This window comes from Peromyscus eremicus, chromosome 3 (assembly GCF_949786415.1).
Source record: "Peromyscus eremicus chromosome 3, PerEre_H2_v1, whole genome shotgun sequence".
NCBI lineage: Eukaryota > Metazoa > Chordata > Mammalia > Rodentia > Cricetidae > Peromyscus > Peromyscus eremicus.
In genome coordinates, this window is record NC_081418.1 from 141,463,001 (window position 1) to 141,483,102 (window position 20,102).

Genomic DNA, 20,102 nt, shown 5'->3' on the forward strand with positions numbered 1-20,102 from the left:
AACCCAAATAATACTCATATTAAATACACTTCTAGGAAATACCAGAGGCATAAATATTCATTAAAACATGATCTTGAAAACTAATACCTATATCTAACTTGTCCCTAAGTTAATGAATACGTGTCTGTGTATCTGTATGTGTGTGTGGGGGGGGGGGGGTTGTGCACATGTACTTGTACCTCATGGATTTAAGAATTTATTGTCCATATTGTCCATAATCTCCAAAACTAAAATATGTTTCAGTACTGTCACCTAGATTTAAATATCCCTTTGCTCACTTCAGCTTTTCAGTCAGTGTTAATAGTTTCAAATAGTTCTTATATTGAGAGTTTTGCTTAAGTATTCTCAAGTTCACATAATTTTAAGTATTAATTATTTAATTAAAATAATCTGAAAGTGGGGGGAGGTCCTTGCAGGTTTTACAGCCAGCAGAGAAAACAATCTGGGTGAGGAAAGAATGAAATTTGGTTCAGCTCAATTTACATAACCAGTGCTGGGCCAAACTTCTTGGAGTCTGATGTCAGCTCATTTATTTTTGCCATGTTTAAGCATGGCAAATTTTGCAAAAGAAAACGTTTTCAGGTAACATTTAACTCAGCCTCATAAGTACAACAAAGCTTAAGATAGGTTTACATTGAAGTTCTTTACAACATACTTATGGCTTCATCTTTAAAATGGGTTCTTGTTGACATAGATGCAATGCTCAAGACAAGGGTCTAGGGAGAATGACTGAGGTAAACAGAATCTCTCCGAGAGTCAGGATTTGACATGGACAAAAGATTACATAGAAGTCACGTAGGCTGTTATAAAGCACAAGTGACATCTTTTGTAAGGATGAGTTTTATAGCCTAGTAGGAATGCTCAAGGTTTAGGGGGAAAGGGTCTGTGATAAATAAACCATAACTTCCTGAAAATACAGGCAGAGACTGGCTCATCAGATAGCAAAGGATCATCAGATTGTAAACTATATCCATTCCCAGCATTCCAGGGCAGGTTAAACATCTCTGTCCTTGAAGGATACCTGAGATCTTAACTTTCTTGGCTTCTCTAGTTCTTATCTTTGTGCATAAGCACTTTTTGCCCTCTGCTAGAAAGGATGTATGAATTCTTGGTCACTTGAAAAAAATGTTTTACATATTGAATGACCAGGGAAATGTAAGTGAAAGCATCACTAGGATTCCATCTCATCCCAGTCAGAATATCTAGCATCAAGAATAGGAAATACCAAGGACTTGGTAACATACACTACAATCCAAGCACCTGGGATCTGGAGTGAAATCCAGACTGTGTCTCAAAAGTAATACAAAACAAAACCATACAAATAACAAAACTATGGTGTGGTGGTATTGTGTTCCCCAAAATATTGTGCACCCTAATAAACTTATCTGGGGTCAGAGACAGAACAGCCACAATATTAAACATAGAGGATAGGCAGTGGTAGCACATGCCTTTAATCCTTTCATTCCAGAGGCAGAAATCCATCTGTTCAAGGATACAGCCAAGTATGGTGACTCACGCCTTTAATCCCAGAAAGCAAGCCTTTAATCCCAGGGAGTCATGGTAGAAGGCAGAAAGGTATATAAGGCGTGAGGACCAGAAACTAGCAGCATTTGGCTGGTTAAGCATTTGGCTGGTTAAGCTTTCAGGCTTCTAGCAGCACAGTTCAGCTGAGAGCCATTCGGATATGAGGACACAGAGGCTTCCAGTCTGAGGAAACAAGACCAGCTGAGAGTTGGCCAGGTGAGGTTAGCTGTGGCTTGTTCTGTCTCTCTGATCTTCCAGCATTTCACCCCAATAACTGGCCCCAGGTTTGATTTTATTAATAAGACTCTCTAAGCTTCCTGCTACACTATGGAGGCAAGGATATTGAAGATAATGGACTTTACATACTATTGGTGCAAATATAAATTGGTAACACGGCTATGCATATCAATACAAAGGTTTCCCAAAGAATTCTAAAAATTGTGTTGGCATATAATCAATCTATTATACATTCATTTTTTATTCTGGATATATTATGTACACATCTTTGATTATTTCAGTACCTTTTATAATAACTAAGCCATGTAATAAGCATAGGTACCTGGATGTACATAAATAGATTTAAAATGTGAGATTTTTTTTAATCATACATAGAAAGAAACATATGTAGATTCCTACTGTGGTAGTTAATCTCAATATACAATGTGATAAGATTTAGAATCACATTCGAAGATTTCTGGGCATGACTATTGAGAATCATCTTGATTAGTTTCATTGAGGTAGGAAAAACTGCCCACTGTGGGTGACACCATTCAGTGGAATAAGATTCCTGATTGTATTTACACAGGAGAAATGGAACTGAGCAAAATATTTATCACTATTTCCTTCTTTAAGATGGATACAATGTGACCAATGACCTCAAGTGCTTTCTGCCAGAACTTCTCCATCATGATGGTCTGAGAGTTAAAATAAAGTCTTTCTTCCTTAAGTTGCTCTTGTCAAGGCATTTTATCAAGCAACTGGAAAATTAACTAGTATACCAGAACAAAAAGGAAAAGGTGTTACCAGAGAAGTCTTATGTCCTAACAGGGAAGCTACTTACATTATTTTGCTAATTGGACATGTTGTATCTCATAAATTGTTTTCCAAAAACATGTTTTATAATGCATTATTGTTGTCAACCATGTGAGATGCATAACCAGTTAAAATGATAAGTTATTTCTGTTTTGGCACAGTGCTTAATGCTGAACACTACATAGGGGAACATAATATATTTATCACCATCTTTATGGCTCAAGGAACATTATGAATGAGGGCATGCAGATAAGAGAAGGAATATAGGAGCCAGAAGAAAGGGTAGAATATAACAGAACTCTGTATTATAGGTATAAAATGGCCAGGGTCATCTGTGATTACCCACACAAGAATCTTAGAAGATTGAATCCACTAACATTCCCTCTTAGAAGGGTAGAAGGCCCTTGAACATCATGAGGTGGCATATGAGACTACTCATGAAATGGCATATAAGGTAGACTATGAGGTGGCATATAAAACCACTCTCTATACACGGATGTATGTGTGGTTAACTATTGCTGTGGGGAGAGATCTCTTCTTTGGCAAGTTATCCATGTCCCCATAATTAACCCTGATTGAAGTCATTGATTTAACAGTACCACCCAGGGTTGAATTTTTGCTGATATGTTATAATTGAGCTATCCGGAGTGAAAATATATTTGTTCATATTCTCTCAGAAAAAAATATCACAAAACAAATTTTTTCAAAACAATTAAAATTTTGTAAATTGACCCTTCCATTGGTTGCAATTTTACATACTTGATGTTATGAAACAAAAGATCAACTCTCATTTGAAAGCACACAAATAAAGAGATGCATTGAAAGCATGCAAACATTCTTTCATTGTTTTGTAATTCAGCCTTGTGTATTTGCCTAATTTGAACTAATCTATCATAGATATATGCTAGTAAAATTTTAGAACTAAATATGTCAAACACAGTGAACATTTAAATCACTTAAGTTTGTTTATATCATATCTAAGTGGTGACAGCTACGAATTCATGTTTCACTAATTATGATAGCATACAAGATACTGGATTTTATTTTGGCAGCATCATACCTGCATTTTACTCTTCTTGCCAGTGTTCATCACTCATCACCTTCTCTTGAACCTCTCCTTCATGAAACTGGTCCTCTTTTCCCACCTACATAGCCTCTCTTCTACTTTTTTTTTTTAATTTTTTTATTTTTATTTTGCAATACTATTCAGTTCTACATATCAGCCACGGATTCCCTTGTTCTTCCCCCTCCGGCCCCCCTCACCTTCCCCCCAGCCCACCCCCCATTCCCACCTCCTCCAGGGCAAAGCCTCCCCCGTGGACTGAGATCAACCTGGTAGACTCAGTCCAGGTAGGTCCAGTCCCCTCCTCCCAGGCCGAGCCAAGCGACCCTGCATAGGCCCCAGGTTTCAAACAGCCGACTCATGCAATGAGCACAGGCCCCGGTCCCACTGCCTGGGTGCCTCCCAAACAGATCAAGCCAATCAACTGTCTCACCCATTCAGAGGGTCTGATCCAGTTGGGAACCCCTCAGCCATTGGTTCATAGTTCATGTGTTTCCATTCATTTGGCTATTTGTCCCTGTGCTTTATCCAACCTTGGTCTCAACAATTCTCGCTCATATAAACCCTCCTCATTCTCGATAATTGGACTCCTAGAGATCCACCTCGGGCCTAGCCATGGATCTCTGCATCCAGATCCCTCAGTAGTTGGATGAGGTTTTTAGCACAACAATTAGGGTGTTTGGCCATCCCATCACCAGAGTAGGTCAGTTTGGGCTGTATCTCGACCATTGCCAGCAGTCTGTTGTGGGGGTATCTTGGGCATATACCCAAGGAATGCTCAACCACACCACAAGAGCATTTGTTCAGCTATGTTCATATCAGCATTGTTTGTAATAGCCAAAACATGGAAACAACCTAGATGCCCTTCAACTGAAGAATGGATAAACAAAATGTGGTACATATACACAATGGAATACTACTCAGCAGAGAAAAACAATGACATCATGAGGTTTGCAGACAAATGGATGGATCTAGAAAAAATCATCCTGAGTGAGGTATCCCAGACTCAGAAAGACAAACATGGTATGTACTCACTCATAGGAGATTACTAGATGTGGAACAAGGATGACTGGACTGCTACTCACATCACCAGGGAGGCTACCTGGAAAACAGGACCCCAAGAAAGACACAAGGATCACCCGATGACAGAGAAATGGAATGAGATCTACATGAACAGCCTGGACATGAGTGGGGGTAGTGAAGGGCGAGGGTCGAGGGAAAGAGAGCTTGGGGGAGCGGGAGATCTCAGCTGGATCAACAACACAGAGGGAGAACAAGGAATAGGAGACCAGGGTAAATGAAGTCCACATGAGAATAGGAAGAAGCAAAGTGCTAGAGAGGCCCACAGAAAGCCTCTCTTCTACTTTTATGCCCTTTATTTTTAAATCTAAATTCTAAATATGAAAGAATATATTTGATATTTTTCATTTGGAGTCTGGTTTATTTCTCTTAACATGATGACCTCAAGTTCCATCTATTTCTGTACAAGTAGCATAATTTATACTTTCTTATGTCCAATAATACTGAAAATATTCCATTACATACAATTGCCACATATTTCCAACATTCCCCAGAGCCAATTCTTTGTTTCATTGATGCTTTGTACATTTTTGTCTATTTTATTTATTTCAGTATTAAGTTTTTCATTTTTTTTTTTGCTGTCTATTCCTTTTGGGTATGTTTTATTCTTTTTGTTTTAGAGATTTCATGTGCATTTTCCACTCACCACATACCTACACCTGAGAGGCAGAGGCAGGTGATACTCTGAATTTGAGACAACACTGGTCTACAAATCAAGTGCCAGGACTACCAGGGCTGTTACACCTGTCAAGAGAAACCAAAAAATAAAAGAAAAAAATAAACAAATAAAATACCAAATATATTTGATAACTTAAAATTCAAAAATATAAAATTTTCATGTTGAAAATTTATTATGAAAATTCAAATCTTTAAAATTTATTATGAAATTAAAACTTTAAAATCTTATGAACACAATAACAAACATGGAATCCTCAAAATTATCTAAAGACTAGATTTATTATCCTCTTCATATGAATCTTGCTTTTTCCCAAGACAACCCAGATGAGTTTCATCTGAACATCCTGTGCCTCAACCATGATAGCCTAGTATCTTTCATAGCTGTAGAAGGATACAAGGTACTCTCATGTGCTAACATGAAAATGAAGATACATTTATTTGCATGTTTTAAATTCTTACAAGTGGAAATTATAAGCAGTAATAAATTCTAGCAGAAGAAGTTTATCATAAATATATAAGTTGATATATAAAATTTCTGAAGCAATAAGGACTTACAAAAATTTCAATTTAGTTATATATAGACATATATGCACATATTATCTCATAGAGTTCCTGAGAAGTGTTAAAGCTATTTTCGAAAAATATCATGAATGTCATTATTTCAACTCTATATACTGAGGATAATTATTTACCTAAAAAGTAAATACTTTTTACAAGTAAGTGCATCCATACAGATAAACTTGTGTATAATCATATTTGCTAGACTCCATACCCCTTCTCTTTTCCTTCAGTGTTTCACTGTTATAAGACTGGATTAAGCATATCCTTGTTACCAGGATACTTGATAAGGCGTTGAATACATCCAAATTCACATTATACAGCATTAAATGAAGTGTTTAGTTAATTTATAGAATGTTCTTCACAGGTTAAAAAAAAATCTGTCTATAGCCCCATGAAGCCGCCAATTAGGTCAATAACTCACCAACACAGGAAGAATTCTTCTTTATACTTCCTTCTCACTTGCATACTAGGACCTGCTACACTATCACCTGAACAAGATGGCAAATGAGCATCATGACACAAACATTAATCTTTATAATAAATAGCTAAAGTGTGAACGAGGATCAGTCAAACAGATTTAAGGAGAACAAGCAAAGATGGCATGGATGCACGTAACATAAACTTCAGAGACTACAGAGACAGATTGCCTTATTCCAAAGTAACCTTCTGACCCATCATCTAACCCCTAAATAACAATGATTAACAAAATGTGTATAGATGGTATATTTTGAATTTCTGACAAATGCTCTACATGTAAGGAAGGGACAGATATATAGATAAAGTATGAAGAAAACTGAAGAATACAAAGTAAAAGATGGTATCAGAACCAAGATGGGGAGGCTCTTCAGGTAGAAAGTATGATATCAACAAAGACTTCAGCCGCCCAGAGAGGGTGGTCAGGTTTATAGAACACACACTGAATCCCTAGCAGGCACTGCACTCACAGTGAAGAGCTTCCGTGAGCCCCTGCTCTGTACGTTTTACTATGGATTAGAAATACACTAAGCTCCACTTGTGCATTTTGTTTTATGTCACCTGTTTCTACTTAAACTGCAAACTCTGACCAAAAACATAAAAATAGACATGATTTTTGACATTTTATTTTTTTAACAAATGAATAAATGAAAACATTACATAAGGGGAAAGAAGAGAGAATCATACCAAAACAACAAAGAAAAGAGCATGTTGAAATAATTTTTTAATTGATTAATTACAAAAGAATCTTCATTTCTAAAGTATAGTGTCTATCTTCTCCCTAAAAATTTAAACAGCATTGTACACAGAATATATACAACACTTCCTTCTGCATATCCCTCTTGCACTTAAATTATTTGCAAACATCTTACTTTCATTATAACTTCATTTAATGATTTTATTTACCTCTCATTTGTGTTATTTAATTAATACCAACAACATGTAAGCATATAAAACACACATTTTATTTAATGATGGTCACTTACACCTTACTCTAAATTTCTTTTCCTAAGACCATCTGGTTGTTTTTGAACCTAGTAAAATGGAGGTGCATGGTGTCATAATGCATTTTGAAATTTGTAAGTTGAATCTGATGTTTTAAATAATGGACAGTATATTTAATTTCTAGTAATTCATAACTTATATATCAATTCTTATATAATATTTACTAACAGTTCCTCTATAAAAGTACACCTTAAATGTATGTCCTAGTTTGCTTTCTAATGATGTGATAGACACTATGACCAAAAGCTATTTGGTACTGAAAGGATCTATTATAGCTTATTGTTTATAGTCAATCATAAATGGAAATCAGGGCAGGAAATGAAGGCAGCAACCTGGAGGCAGAAACTGATGCCATGGAAGGCCATGGAAGAACACATCTTAATGGCTTGTTCTCCGTGGCTTGCTCAGCTTGCTTTTTTATACAACCCAGAAACACCATCCCAGGGATGGCACTGCTCATAATTAATTGGACCTACCTATATCAACCCCATCAACTAAGAAAATATTCTACAGACTTGCTTACTGCCCAGTTCGACAGAGGTATTTTCTCAGTTAAAGTGTCTTCTTTCCAGATGACCCAAGCTTGTGACAAGTTAACAAAAACTAACCAGCATGCTATATAAAATTACAAAGTTCTACTTTAAGGAACATGTGTAAAAACATTTCCTATATTTAGATTTCTTATTCTGAGATGTTTAAAAGAAATTAGCTGGTATAAAATTAATGTTTGTTATAATTATTTCTTCCATTCAAGCAATCTGCATTTATACAGTATTAGCATCTTGATATTAACATACCTGATTTATATATTCTACAAAGGCTATAGTATGCTTAGATGACATTTATTCAAAACACTCTTTTGCAAGTTAAAAAGATAACATAAATTTTTATGAAATTCAGAAACTGAATAAATTTAAGTACAAGAATTTCTTGTGATCCAATTTTCCTCTAAGGGGTGCAGGATAATCCACACAAATAAGCCTTGGTTCCATGCACCCCAGGGTCCCTGTCTTTGTGCCTGCACCTCAGCCACAGCAGCACAGAGAGAAAAGCCTTTCTCAGCTTAGTATTTCCCAGAATCAGGACACAGGGGTGCACCGAGGGAAAAGCAAGTTTTGCAGCCTGTGTGAACAAAACCAGCATCTTTTTCTCCAGAATCAGAGAACCCCAAATATTAGCAACCAGAGACAGAAAGAAGATGGCGTACAGGAGGAGGGAGGCGATCACTGTCTGCAAGGCTCTGATGTGGGCCGTGGTGCTGGCATCTCTGCATCCTTGGACACTGTGCTGCATCTTCCTCAGATGTTTACACAAGGAGAAGATGAGCAGGAGGAAAGCGACCAGGGACACAGCAAAGGGTATGAAGGCAAACATGGTGTTGGCAAATAAAAACCATAGCCCAGAAAGCTGTGTCTTATTCAAAGTCAAGCTGTAAGACATATTTACCTTATACTCAGTGGTAAAGATGTTCTCAGGTACATTAATAACTATAACATTTAAACACAAGAGAAACAAAGACCCAAACAATGTCACTGTCACCACTTTTTTAACTCTGACCTTAAAATAAAGGAAAATCGTGTTGTAAAAGTTTGCTATCTTGAAAAAGCAAAAGATGCTGAGACTTGTAGTTAACCAGAGACTAAACTGGTTGAATGCTGTCAAGATGCTGTATATTACCACAAACATTCTTTCATTTATCCATCTCCTTGGATAAAACATAGACAGCCACCAGTTCAGTAATACTAACCACAGTAGCATGATTCTGCAGATGGCCAGAGCAGTAAGGATCTGATCCACTGAAGAGATCTTCCTTCTCTTGACCAGGTCCATGATGTTCACCACTGCTATGAATCCATTCCCAAAGTTGCCAGTTATAAATTCCACATTCAGAATGACTGTAAATGTGTTCTGTAGAGCACCACTCATCTCCCGGTGAATGCTCCAATTTCTATTGTCACTGTTTGAGATTTGTTAACACACACTACTAAAATGTGCATATTCAATTCTCAAAACCCTATAGCATGTTTCCTTAAACAACTTGCAAGTCTAATACCAAACAAGCCATGAAACCTTGCTAATGACTTCATACTTTCCATCATAAAAGCCTTGTATTTTCCTAGACACCTGTACTGAGCTCAATCCAGATGTGGTATACCTTACACACAGTAGCCTAGAGACATGTAAATTTTGATGAAGGAAAAACTGATCCCTCACGTGCTAAGATAAAAACAGAGATATATTTATTTGCATAATTTTGCTCATTTTCTCTTAAATATTAATCTGGTAATGAGTATTGTGTAAAACACATAAAAATTCTATCCTATGTACAAGGCAGCAAAAATCCTAACTTGTGACTAGAAATTCCTTCATACCACATATCTTTAAACATCTTGAATCAGCAATGTTCCAGATCTGTGTACAGTATGCAAATCACTTCTAGCAAACAGTCCACAATCCAATAATATGAAAAAAATCATCCATTTGTCAAAAGTTCAATACTGAGAAAATATGTATTCATTATTTGATTGATATAAAATATGCCAATATCCATACACACTTGAATCCAAAGCCCATTATTATTAGCATATTTTTTTCTGATATGTAGCATTTATGATTTCATGTAACTCATGCATGGCACTCTGATAATTTTTAAGATGCTACTGTTTAAAAAATGCTAGTAAGTGTAAATCATTGAACATTGATTGCAAACATTGTGTAAAATTGAACAAGTGTATGACTGCATGCGAAGATATGTATGAATATCCTTGTAGTACTGGGAAGCAATCACTAAGGTGAATGAGTCTATATACCTAACAAGATTTCTTCTCCTTTTCTGTCACCCCTTATCTCATAGGATACATTTCTCCATAGACACCAAAAACCTACAGTTTTATCCACCTTTCCTCTACTGTTCCAACATCAGTTCAGTTATCTTTACTAACAGACACCAAGGTACATGAATATACATGGCCTCACAAAATGTGAGGCAAGTAGCATTAGTGAGACCTTCCTCCTCAATAGGTAATCCATAAGCAAAGGTCCAATAATGCAATATAAACAGTAAATAACAAGATGGCAGGAAAATATGTATTATAGTTATTCAACTGTGTATGGGTGACCCATTCCTCAGGTCCCTGAAGCAAGATTAATTTTGAAAAAATGAGAGAGACACAGAGAAAGATTGTGAGCTATAATTAGCCATACCCATTTCCATAGATGTGCTTAGGTAATCACTTATAAGGAAAGTATATAAGATTAATTTATCTTAAATTATTGGAAAGGCACAGGGAGACAGTACAGAAGGGAAGCATGAGCGAAATTTCACAAAAATACTAAAAAGTAGATACACAAAATTTTCATCCATGTGAAAGCAAGAAGCCTTCTTTAACTTGGCTCCTTCAATGTGCCAAAAATGAACTCCAGAAAAGTACAAAAGAAATGTAGACAACCCTTCTGTTGGGTCCTGTAGAATAGATATTGAGATGGCAGACTCCTGGAATTTTCATCTCAAGTCTCTATTGAGGATACACTGAGCATTGAAGGCCTTTAGTGAGCCCTTTGATTCTGAACTGGAAACACTGCATTTAGGCTCCACCTGAATAGCAACTCCTGAAGGAAGACAGTTTTCTTTCCAGGTCATGTGAAAAAGTAACAACTTGCATTTCCTCAGACAGAAGTGTCTTCAGCCATTTACAAGTCAGTGTCATATGTAGGTGTGTTTAGAAGGTGCATGGACTTCTCGTTCAATTATTCATTCACAAGAAGTTTCATATATCAACTACACCAAAGATTAGTAATCAAATGAATAAGCCAACCACTACTTTCTATGATCCCCAAATATAACAAGCCTTTGTAATGTGTTCCAGTCACTTTGGGAACATCTCCAGACATATAGGGATTGGAGGAACCCTGAGAGAGTGAAGTCCTGAGAAAATGTGCATTGTTGACCTTGGGCACAGTCACCCCAAGTACTCCAAACCTCAGCCCCTGGGAATGGCAACACTTTTCCCAAATAAGGCTCAGATGGATGGCAAAGGTTTCCTTGGGAGTCTCAGTGTGACTAGTAAGTACAGATGTAACTTAAGCTACCCCTTAAGTTACATGTGCATGTACTGTGTGCATGTACACAGCCTGAGACTGCTCACCTACAGAGACTTCCTACCAAGACTGAGAACCCCTCCCCTGTATGGTAAATAATGAACACACTAACATGCCATGTGGATGTGGTGGTAGTTGTCTCCCGGTCAGAATGCACACACCCCACCTGACCCCGGCTTTTCTGTACACGTGTCAGACCTTTCTACTTTCCCTCACCACCACTGCTAGTCAATGTTACAGGACCCAGGCTGTGAGTTATGGCATGGGCCTCAGTGAAGAACCAGTGTTTTCATCAAAATAAGCTTTCAAAACCCTGAAAAGTGACCTAGACATTCATTATCATCATAACACAAGTAACAGATGTGGTACCTGAATCAAAAGCACTGTAAGACTGATGATGTATTGCCTACCAAGAAGAAGACTCCTATATTAGTGACTTATAATTGAACTAAAGGTAAAGAAAGCAAAAGGATTTATTTAAGGTTCTTTACATGAAAATCTACTTTATATGCATGTGAGTGTAGATGTAACTGTCTTATTAAATAAGAAACACAGAGCCAAATGTAGAGTTAAAAGCCCAAGAGGTCAGAGCAGCAGCCAAGAGCTAAGACCAAGACCACCTTCTTACTCCTCGCTGTCGCTGTTGTCCTTCCCCTCAGAAAGAGACCTATTTTTTGTGTGTCTGTCTTTTTATTGACTTTTTGTTCTGCCTTCTCATTGGTTGTAAACCCAACCACATGACCTCCTCGTCACTGTCTATTTATACAGACCTTCAGGTCTTCTATGGTTGGTATTGAGATTAAAGGCATGTGTCTCTATGCTGGTGGTATCCTTGAACACACAGAGATCTGCCTGTCAGGCTGTGTGCTACCACTGCCAGACTTCTACTATGGCTTGCTATTAGCTCTGACCTCCGCAACTTTATTTATTACATACAAATAATATCACATTTCAGTACAAATAAAATACCACCATATGCATTAAGATATTAAAATATTGTGAAGAATATACATTATAGTCACACACAAATGTCTTCTCATACTAACATATTACAGACTCATTTTTCATTTCATAGATTCCAAATTTTATGAAAATTTCTCCAAAAACACACATAAAAGATATTCAATGTGCATTTATATTTACTAATTGAATAAAGAAATGAATTAATGATACTAGAAGAGCAAGAAAATCTATTCCAAGGACACACTCTACAATTTGAAGAATGGTTTTATGCAAATAAACAAACATATATTCTAATATATATATCATTCTCTTTTACTAAAGATTTAATATTACACATAGAATTCTTTTTTCTGTTTCTCAACATCTTAATCTAACTATGGTAATGATTTTACTAATTTCATGAATTTATCTTTTATTTCTGACACATAACCAGGCAAGTACTTACCCCTCATGAAGAAAAATTCTTTTTTCAACTGACATAGACCATTATAGAAAACCACAACCAATGAAAGTGTAGAGTTGTGGAGCCCAGTCCCAATTTACACATCTACAAAACACTCCAGAACCTGAATTCAGGGATCATTACAGAAAGAAGAGGAAAAAGATTACAACAGTCAGAGAAACAATGTGTTTACTGTGAGATTGTATCTCCTAGGGATATCAGAAGCTATACCCATAAAGTCTTATCAACATGGTTGCCTAAACATGATTTGAACAAGGAAAACACTACTAATCATGCTCACATGGATGGGTAAAATTTCACAAAGCCTTATGCCCAGACAAACAGCTACAGACAACCAAGGAATGATAAAAGTTGGAGAAATGGTCTTCTCCAGGGAAGAACATAGTACTTGGTTATCCAATACCAAATGGTAAGCCCTGAAAACATACATACAAATAACATTATACAGTCTGAGTAGGATATAACACAAACACACACACACACACACACACACACACACACACATGCACGCACACACGCACACACATGCACACACACATACCCATGCATGTGTACACATATGTAACAACAATTAAAGAAAAAGGGAACCATTAATTTAAAAGAGGGGAAAGGGAGGATTTGGAGGGAGAAAAGAAGGAGGAAATTATGTAATTATAATCACAAAAAAAGAAATATTTTTTATTATTTTATATAATTTAATTTAATTTTACATCTCAGTCATGGATTCCCTTGTTCTCCCCCCTCCCACCCCCACCTCTCCTCCCTCCCCTCAGCCCACCCCCCATTCCCATCTCCTCCTGCATAAGCAACAATTCACATTTACCTAGTAATGATAAATATGTTCTGCAAATTCTTAATTTGAAAGTAGGAATATAGATGGATTATTCAAATAACAGTCACAGCCAGGCAAAGTGGTGCACACCTTTAATTCCAGCAACTGGCAGGCAGGGGCAGGCAGGTGTAGCCATAAGTTTTCCTGTGTCCTGGTCTGCTGGCGGTCAGGACAAATCCCTCCCACTCACGTCCTCCAAGTAAACACACAGAAGCTTATATTAAATATAACTGCGTAGCCATGGCTCAAGCCTTTTGGTAGCTAGCTCTTATATCTTAAATTAGCCCATAACTATTAATCTATGTATCATCTATGTATCACCACAAGTTTCATGGCTTTACTGCATCCCATTACATGTTGCTCCTTGGGTGGATTGCTGGCATCCCCCCACCCCGTCTTCTTCCTGTCTCTCTCTTTGAATTTCCCACCTGCCTCTAATCTGACTTGCCATAGGCCAATGGCTTTATTTATCAATCAATCAGAGCAAAACATATATACAGCATACAGAAAGACATTACCCCATCAGGCAGGGGCAGGCATATCACTATGAGTTCACACCCAATTTAGTCTACACAGTAAGTTCCAGGCCAACCAAGGCTACACAGTGAGACTCCTGTCTCTAAAACACAAGACAAATAAATAAATAAACAACATAAACTCATTATTCTGAAATTGTTAAATTATTTTCTTATGTATTCATATTATTTGAATTTTCAGTAGTATTAATTATTTCACACTTCTAATGTAACATTTTTTTGTCACAGCTTCTATATTAAAATTTTCATATTGGGCTGCTGTAGTGTGTTTGTGTGTTTGTGTGTGTGTGTGTGTGTGTGTGTGTGTGTGTGTGTGTGTGTGTTTTCTCCAGGCATAATATAAACATCCCACATCCATCTTAGAGTTCAGCTAAACTTGTCCTGGTACCAAAGCAGTGGAAGAGGCAGAACACTACAACAATAGGAAGGTCTATGGCAATGATAATGAGATTATTAATGTGCCCTACTAGAAGGATGACTCTGACCTGGAATTCCAGTGGTTACTCATTCTTGATCCTCAACCCTTCCTACCTGAATCACTGGAAGTGATCTTGGGAGACACTAGAACAGCAGTTCTCAACCTTCCTAATGCTGCATTCCTTTAATACAGTTCCACATGTTGTGGTGACCCCCAACCATAAAATTATTTTCATTGCTACTTCATAACTGTAACTTTGCTACTGTTAAGGATCATATTCTGTATTAAGTATTTTGATTTGGTGATACACATAATTGTATTGCAAAGGGTGTAATGTATTTCAAATGAATTGTTCCCCACAAAACTCACTATTTTTGGATGTGACTGAACTGGATTGCATGATTATTCATAATATGCTTCTAATCTACTCTTTCTGTTTGTTTGGCTTTGGGATTTTTTTTTTGGTTTTTTTCGAGACAAGGTTTCTCTGTGTAGCTTTGCCCCTTTCTGGAACTCACTTGGTAGCCCAGGCTGGCCTCGAACTCACAGAGATCCACCTGGCTCTGCCTCCTGAGTGCTGGGATTAAAGGCGTGCGCCACCACTGCCCGGCGGCTTTGGGATTTTATTTTAATTACATTTCTCCCTTCCCTTTCCTCCTCCAAAACCTCATGTATACCCCTCCCCTCTCCCTTCAAATTTGTGACCTCTGTTTCATCAGTTGTTATTGCATGCATGTATTTGCATATGCATATATATTCACAAGTATAGTCTGTTGAGTCCATGTAATGTCTTTGGCTCTCAGATGAAGTGTTGTCTGCCCAGATGAGAAAGTTCATTTAAACTACTCTCTCTCTCTCTCTCTCTCTCATATATATATATATATTGCACACACGTATGTATATATGTATGTATGTATGCATGTATGTATACTGAATTATAGGTTTTCTTAAGTAAACAATGGTATGATTCTTTGTGACTTTTTCAGACCTCCATAGGGTTATTTTTTATTAATCTAGCTCCTCCTCCTCCTCCTGCATTCACTTCCCTCTTCCTTCCCTCCTTTACTCACCACCCTATGAGATCACTTGTATACAGCTATTCCCCTTTACCCTCCTCCCACCTTCCCCTGTGTTTACCACCCCAAAGAGCCCCATTTTTTGCATTTCCTCTTCAGACCACCTGTTTTTATGAACTGATCGATCATCCTCAAGAATTTACATAATGAACCCTAGAATTTACTAGGGACCCGAGGTATCCATATCTTTGGACTGGCATCTCAGCCACCACAGCACAGAAAGGGTGGCTCGTCTCAGCTTTCTGTTTCCCAGAATCAAGACAAATGAGTGGCTTGTAGGAAAAGCTAATCCAGAAGAGTACTCAAAGAAAATGGTCACTGCTTCCTCCACCGATCCAAGGCTCGAAATTCCTACAACAATAAAAAGTAAATATGTTGCATATAGCAGCAGGGAGGAAAGCCCAGTTTGCAAGGCTTTCATGTGGGCCAAGGTGCTGGCATCTCTGGGTCTTTTGGCACTGAGTTGTATCTTCCTGAGATGCTTCCATAAGGAAAAGATGAGCAGAAGAAAAGCTTCCAGGGACACAATGAAGGGTATGAACATAAACATGGAGTTTGTGGGTAAGAAAACATGGGATGAGTTGGTGAACAAGAGAGCTCTGAGAAATTGTGTAAAGTTTCTCAAACTATCAAACATGCTTCCTTCATGGGAATCAATCCATAAATGAATACATGCCAGTTTAACTACAATGTTTAAAGTCAAAAGGATCAGAGATACCAGTAATGTGGCTAAAACCACCTTTTTTTGTTTGTTTGTTTTGTTTTTTTGTTTTTCGAGACAGGGTTTCTCTGTGTAGCTTTGCGCCTTTCCTGGAACTCACTTGGTAGCCCAGGCTGGCCTCGAACTCACAGAGATCTGCCTGGCTCTGCCTCCCGAGTGCTAGGATTAAAGGCGTGTGCCACCACCGCCCAGCTAAAACCACCTTTTTAACTCTCTACTTTAGGTAAAGAAAAAAAGAATTAGAAAAAAATGCTACCTTGAGGAAATAAAAGACACTGAGGCACGTAGCAAGCAAGATGCTGAAATGGTTATTCACTATCCAGATAATTTCAGTCACTATGATCATTTCTGAAGTCATAAACAAATGTGGGCACAGTACAGATACCAATATACAAATGAGCACAGACCACACCAAACTGAGTCTGGTAAAGGCCAGAGCAGTGAGGATCTGATCCACTGAAAAGATCTTTCCTCTTTTCACCCACTCCATAATATTCACCAGTGCTACAAGTCCATTTCCTAAGGTTCCAGTTACTATTTCCATAAATAAGGTGACTGAAGAAGCAAACTACAGGCTGTTGTTCATTGTCTGTGAGAATGTTTCAATTTATAATATCACTGCTGTGTTTAAAAAGCTGTGTATATTGGTTATTAAAAATTCAAAATATTCATTCTTTAAAATTCCATGTAAATAATACTGACTAGGAAATATCTAAATTTCCCAGGATTTGGTTCATAATTCCTCCATGAAAATCTTGTTTTTTTTCTTCCCAAAGAGCCCAGCTATGCTTCATCCAGATGTTGCATGCCTTACATGCAGCACTTTGGAATTTTCTGTAGTTGAGTGAAATGTTGAATTCTCATCTGCTAACATACAAGCAAAGGCTCATTTATTTTCATTATTTTTTTTTGCCTCATCTACACATTTTAGTAACATAACGTGAATTCTGTACAATAGTAAAAAATACAATTTATATAGTTACTTAAAAGAATATGAAATGGTATATGTATTCCCTAAGATGATGATTTATGTAGATTTCAGTTAAATAAATGAACAGAAATGTTATTATATATACACACATAAACATATGTAAATCTATGTAGACGTTGGTCAAAAATTCTTCATACATAGTACCCAAATTGTATAAAAATCTCTTCATAGATCACTGCTGCTATGTTCATGTCACAGGACTATACTAGTCATTTTATTTTACATAAGTCACAAGGGCAATCATACACACACACAGACATGACACACAAGCATAAGCACATATTTATTGAAACCCAGCCCTCTTCTATTTCCATTCCAACAAAAGTTCTCACTGATTCAATGACCATGTATCTAGCTCATGCTTAGTAATATGATGATTTTCTGTACTTATTTTATTTGTTACAGAACTAATAATCCAGAACCTTACTCATGCCAGATAATTGTTTTTGCTGACAAGCTATATCTCTAGCCACCTTTTTTACTTTTTAATGTGAAAAAAGTGTCACTGAGTTGCTTAGTCTGGCTTCAAAGTCATTCTACATTCAAACAGGATTTGAACCTGAACTATACAAGTAGCTGATATTATAAACCTGTTTCCCCAAGGCACAGCTTCCCTTGTAGTTTTGTTTTGTTTTTTACGCTGCTTTACACAGAATTCCAAGGTACCATCACATGTATTCAGTGCAAATATTCAGCAATCTTAGGGAATATTCTTCCATGTGTAGGAATGAGGTACTTTTATGTAGTTCCTGGAGGTGTTATTAAGGTAAATGAGTTCCTCTGAACAGAAAGAATCCTCCTTAGTCTTACCTCATCCTGTTCAGTTGGTTGATTCCTTTATTAGCACCAAAGACTCAAAGTTTTCTATCTACCTTTCCTTACCTACTACATCTGCTCTGTAACCATCCCTTTGGGCAACATGGCAAAGGAAGCATGCTACACAGCCTTGGAAAGATGTGAAGTAAAAATCATGGTACAGTCATCCTTATGTAAGAAGTTTTTAAACTAAAGAAAATAATATATCATATCCTAGCATGCAAAAAAACCAAGTCTCTTAATTCTCATATACTCTCCAGGGAAACCTGGAGAATTTATTGTGAAGACTGACTGTATATTCCCTATGGTCTCCTAAAAATGTACTATGCAAAAAGTGAGTCCTATATATTTTAAAAACTGACAAGTAAACTACAGTTAGGGTAGAGATATATTGAGAATGAAATCAGGCCAAGATGGGCAAATTTTAAGGAAAAAGTAAAAATTGAAATAGACCTACCATCAACATAGAGACGGAACATTCCCCTATTAGCTCTCTGTCAGTACTTTAAAACACTTGAGTTAATTTACTTAACAAGAAGGAAGTTTTGGCTCGCAGTCTGTAGGTTTCCACTCATGATCACTTGGCTCCACTGTTTTGTGTTCTCTGGTAAGGCAGAACAGCCTGGCCGCAATGGATCAGAACTGCAGCTGTCAAGAGGCAACAAAGTAGCGAGTGAGAGAGCACAGCTGTAGACCTAATATCTCTAGAGCTCAGCTGTAGACCTAATATCTCCTCTGAAGGCACACCTCCAATGACTTCACTTCCTTCTCCAAGCTCCTAATTTTGTTGATCTCAAGAACCTAATCACAATTACCATGGGTTTCTAAGAAAAGCAAAACACTTCACTGCTTCATATAGGCTGTATCACTTGAGTTAGCAAGTGTTTTGATTGTGTTTGGGGGATTTTTTAGCCCCATATATTGAAGCCAGAACTTCATGCATGCTAAGCACACACTCAGAGCTGCATCTCTAGCACTCTGCACCAAGTTTTACAGTTCATAAAATGCTAATTCAAAATATTAATTACACAATAATTTTATTATCAAAAAGTATAAAATTCGTAAAATAACAGAAAATATAAAATAACATCCAAATTCATTAGAGAGGAGTTACAACAGATTCCATAGGAATCCAGAAAAAAATGTAGAAATCTTATACCTCACAAAGTGGGAAAATCTAGAACAGTGGTTCTCCACCTTCCTAATGCAGCAATCACTTAATACAGTTCCTCATGTTATGGTGACCCCCAATCATAAAATTATTTTGTTACTACTTCATAACTATATTTTTGCTACTGTTATATAAATATGTGAGGTAAATATCTGACATGAATGATAACTGATATGTGACCCCAAAAGAGGTCATAATCCGGAGACCGAGAACCACTGAACTAGAAGAAGTAATAAAAGCCTAGAAACACAACAAAATTAAAACAGTAAGTCATATAAAATTAAACAGATTTATAACAAGCAACAATATTGGTGCAGTTATAAAAGTCTCCCACAAATAACACCTGGAACCTGATTGATTCACTAGAGTACTATCAAAACTTTAAGGAATAATTTTTACCAATAGTCCACAAACTATTCCACAAAATGAAAAAGAAATGACAGAATTTGCCCAATGCCAAAACTGGGTAAGGGTACAACCCAAAATAAATCTAAAGGCCAATTTCTCTAAAGGACACAGATGTAATAAATTTATTGCAAACATTATTCAAGAACACCTTAGCAGGAGATGGAGGCAGAGGGTTTCTGAAGCTGAGTCAGT

General features: G+C 37.1%; 2 protein-coding genes across 2 annotated transcripts; both read right to left on the reverse strand.

Moving 5' to 3' along the window:
• Nucleotides 1-8,365: 8,365 nt before the first annotated feature.
• LOC131906549 (taste receptor type 2 member 116-like) lies at nt 8,366-9,343 on the reverse strand. Its single transcript, XM_059257161.1, has one exon. The coding sequence runs from the start codon at nt 9,341-9,343 to the stop codon at nt 8,366-8,368; it is 978 nt and encodes a 325-aa protein (XP_059113144.1).
• A 6,623-nt stretch (nt 9,344-15,966) lies between these two features.
• On the reverse strand, nt 15,967-18,810 carry LOC131906550 (taste receptor type 2 member 123-like). Its single transcript, XM_059257162.1, is given in 3 exon segments — nt 15,967-16,542; nt 16,727-17,079; nt 18,789-18,810. Coding segments are annotated over 3 exon segments (951 nt in total).
• Between the last annotated feature and the right edge of the window lie 1,292 nt (nt 18,811-20,102).

What these genes read in the sequence shown, in the direction of transcription:
- LOC131906549 (XM_059257161.1), bottom strand. Translation starts at nt 9,343, where the DNA reads ATGAGTGGTGCTCTACAGAACACATTTACAGTCATTCTGAATGTGGAA.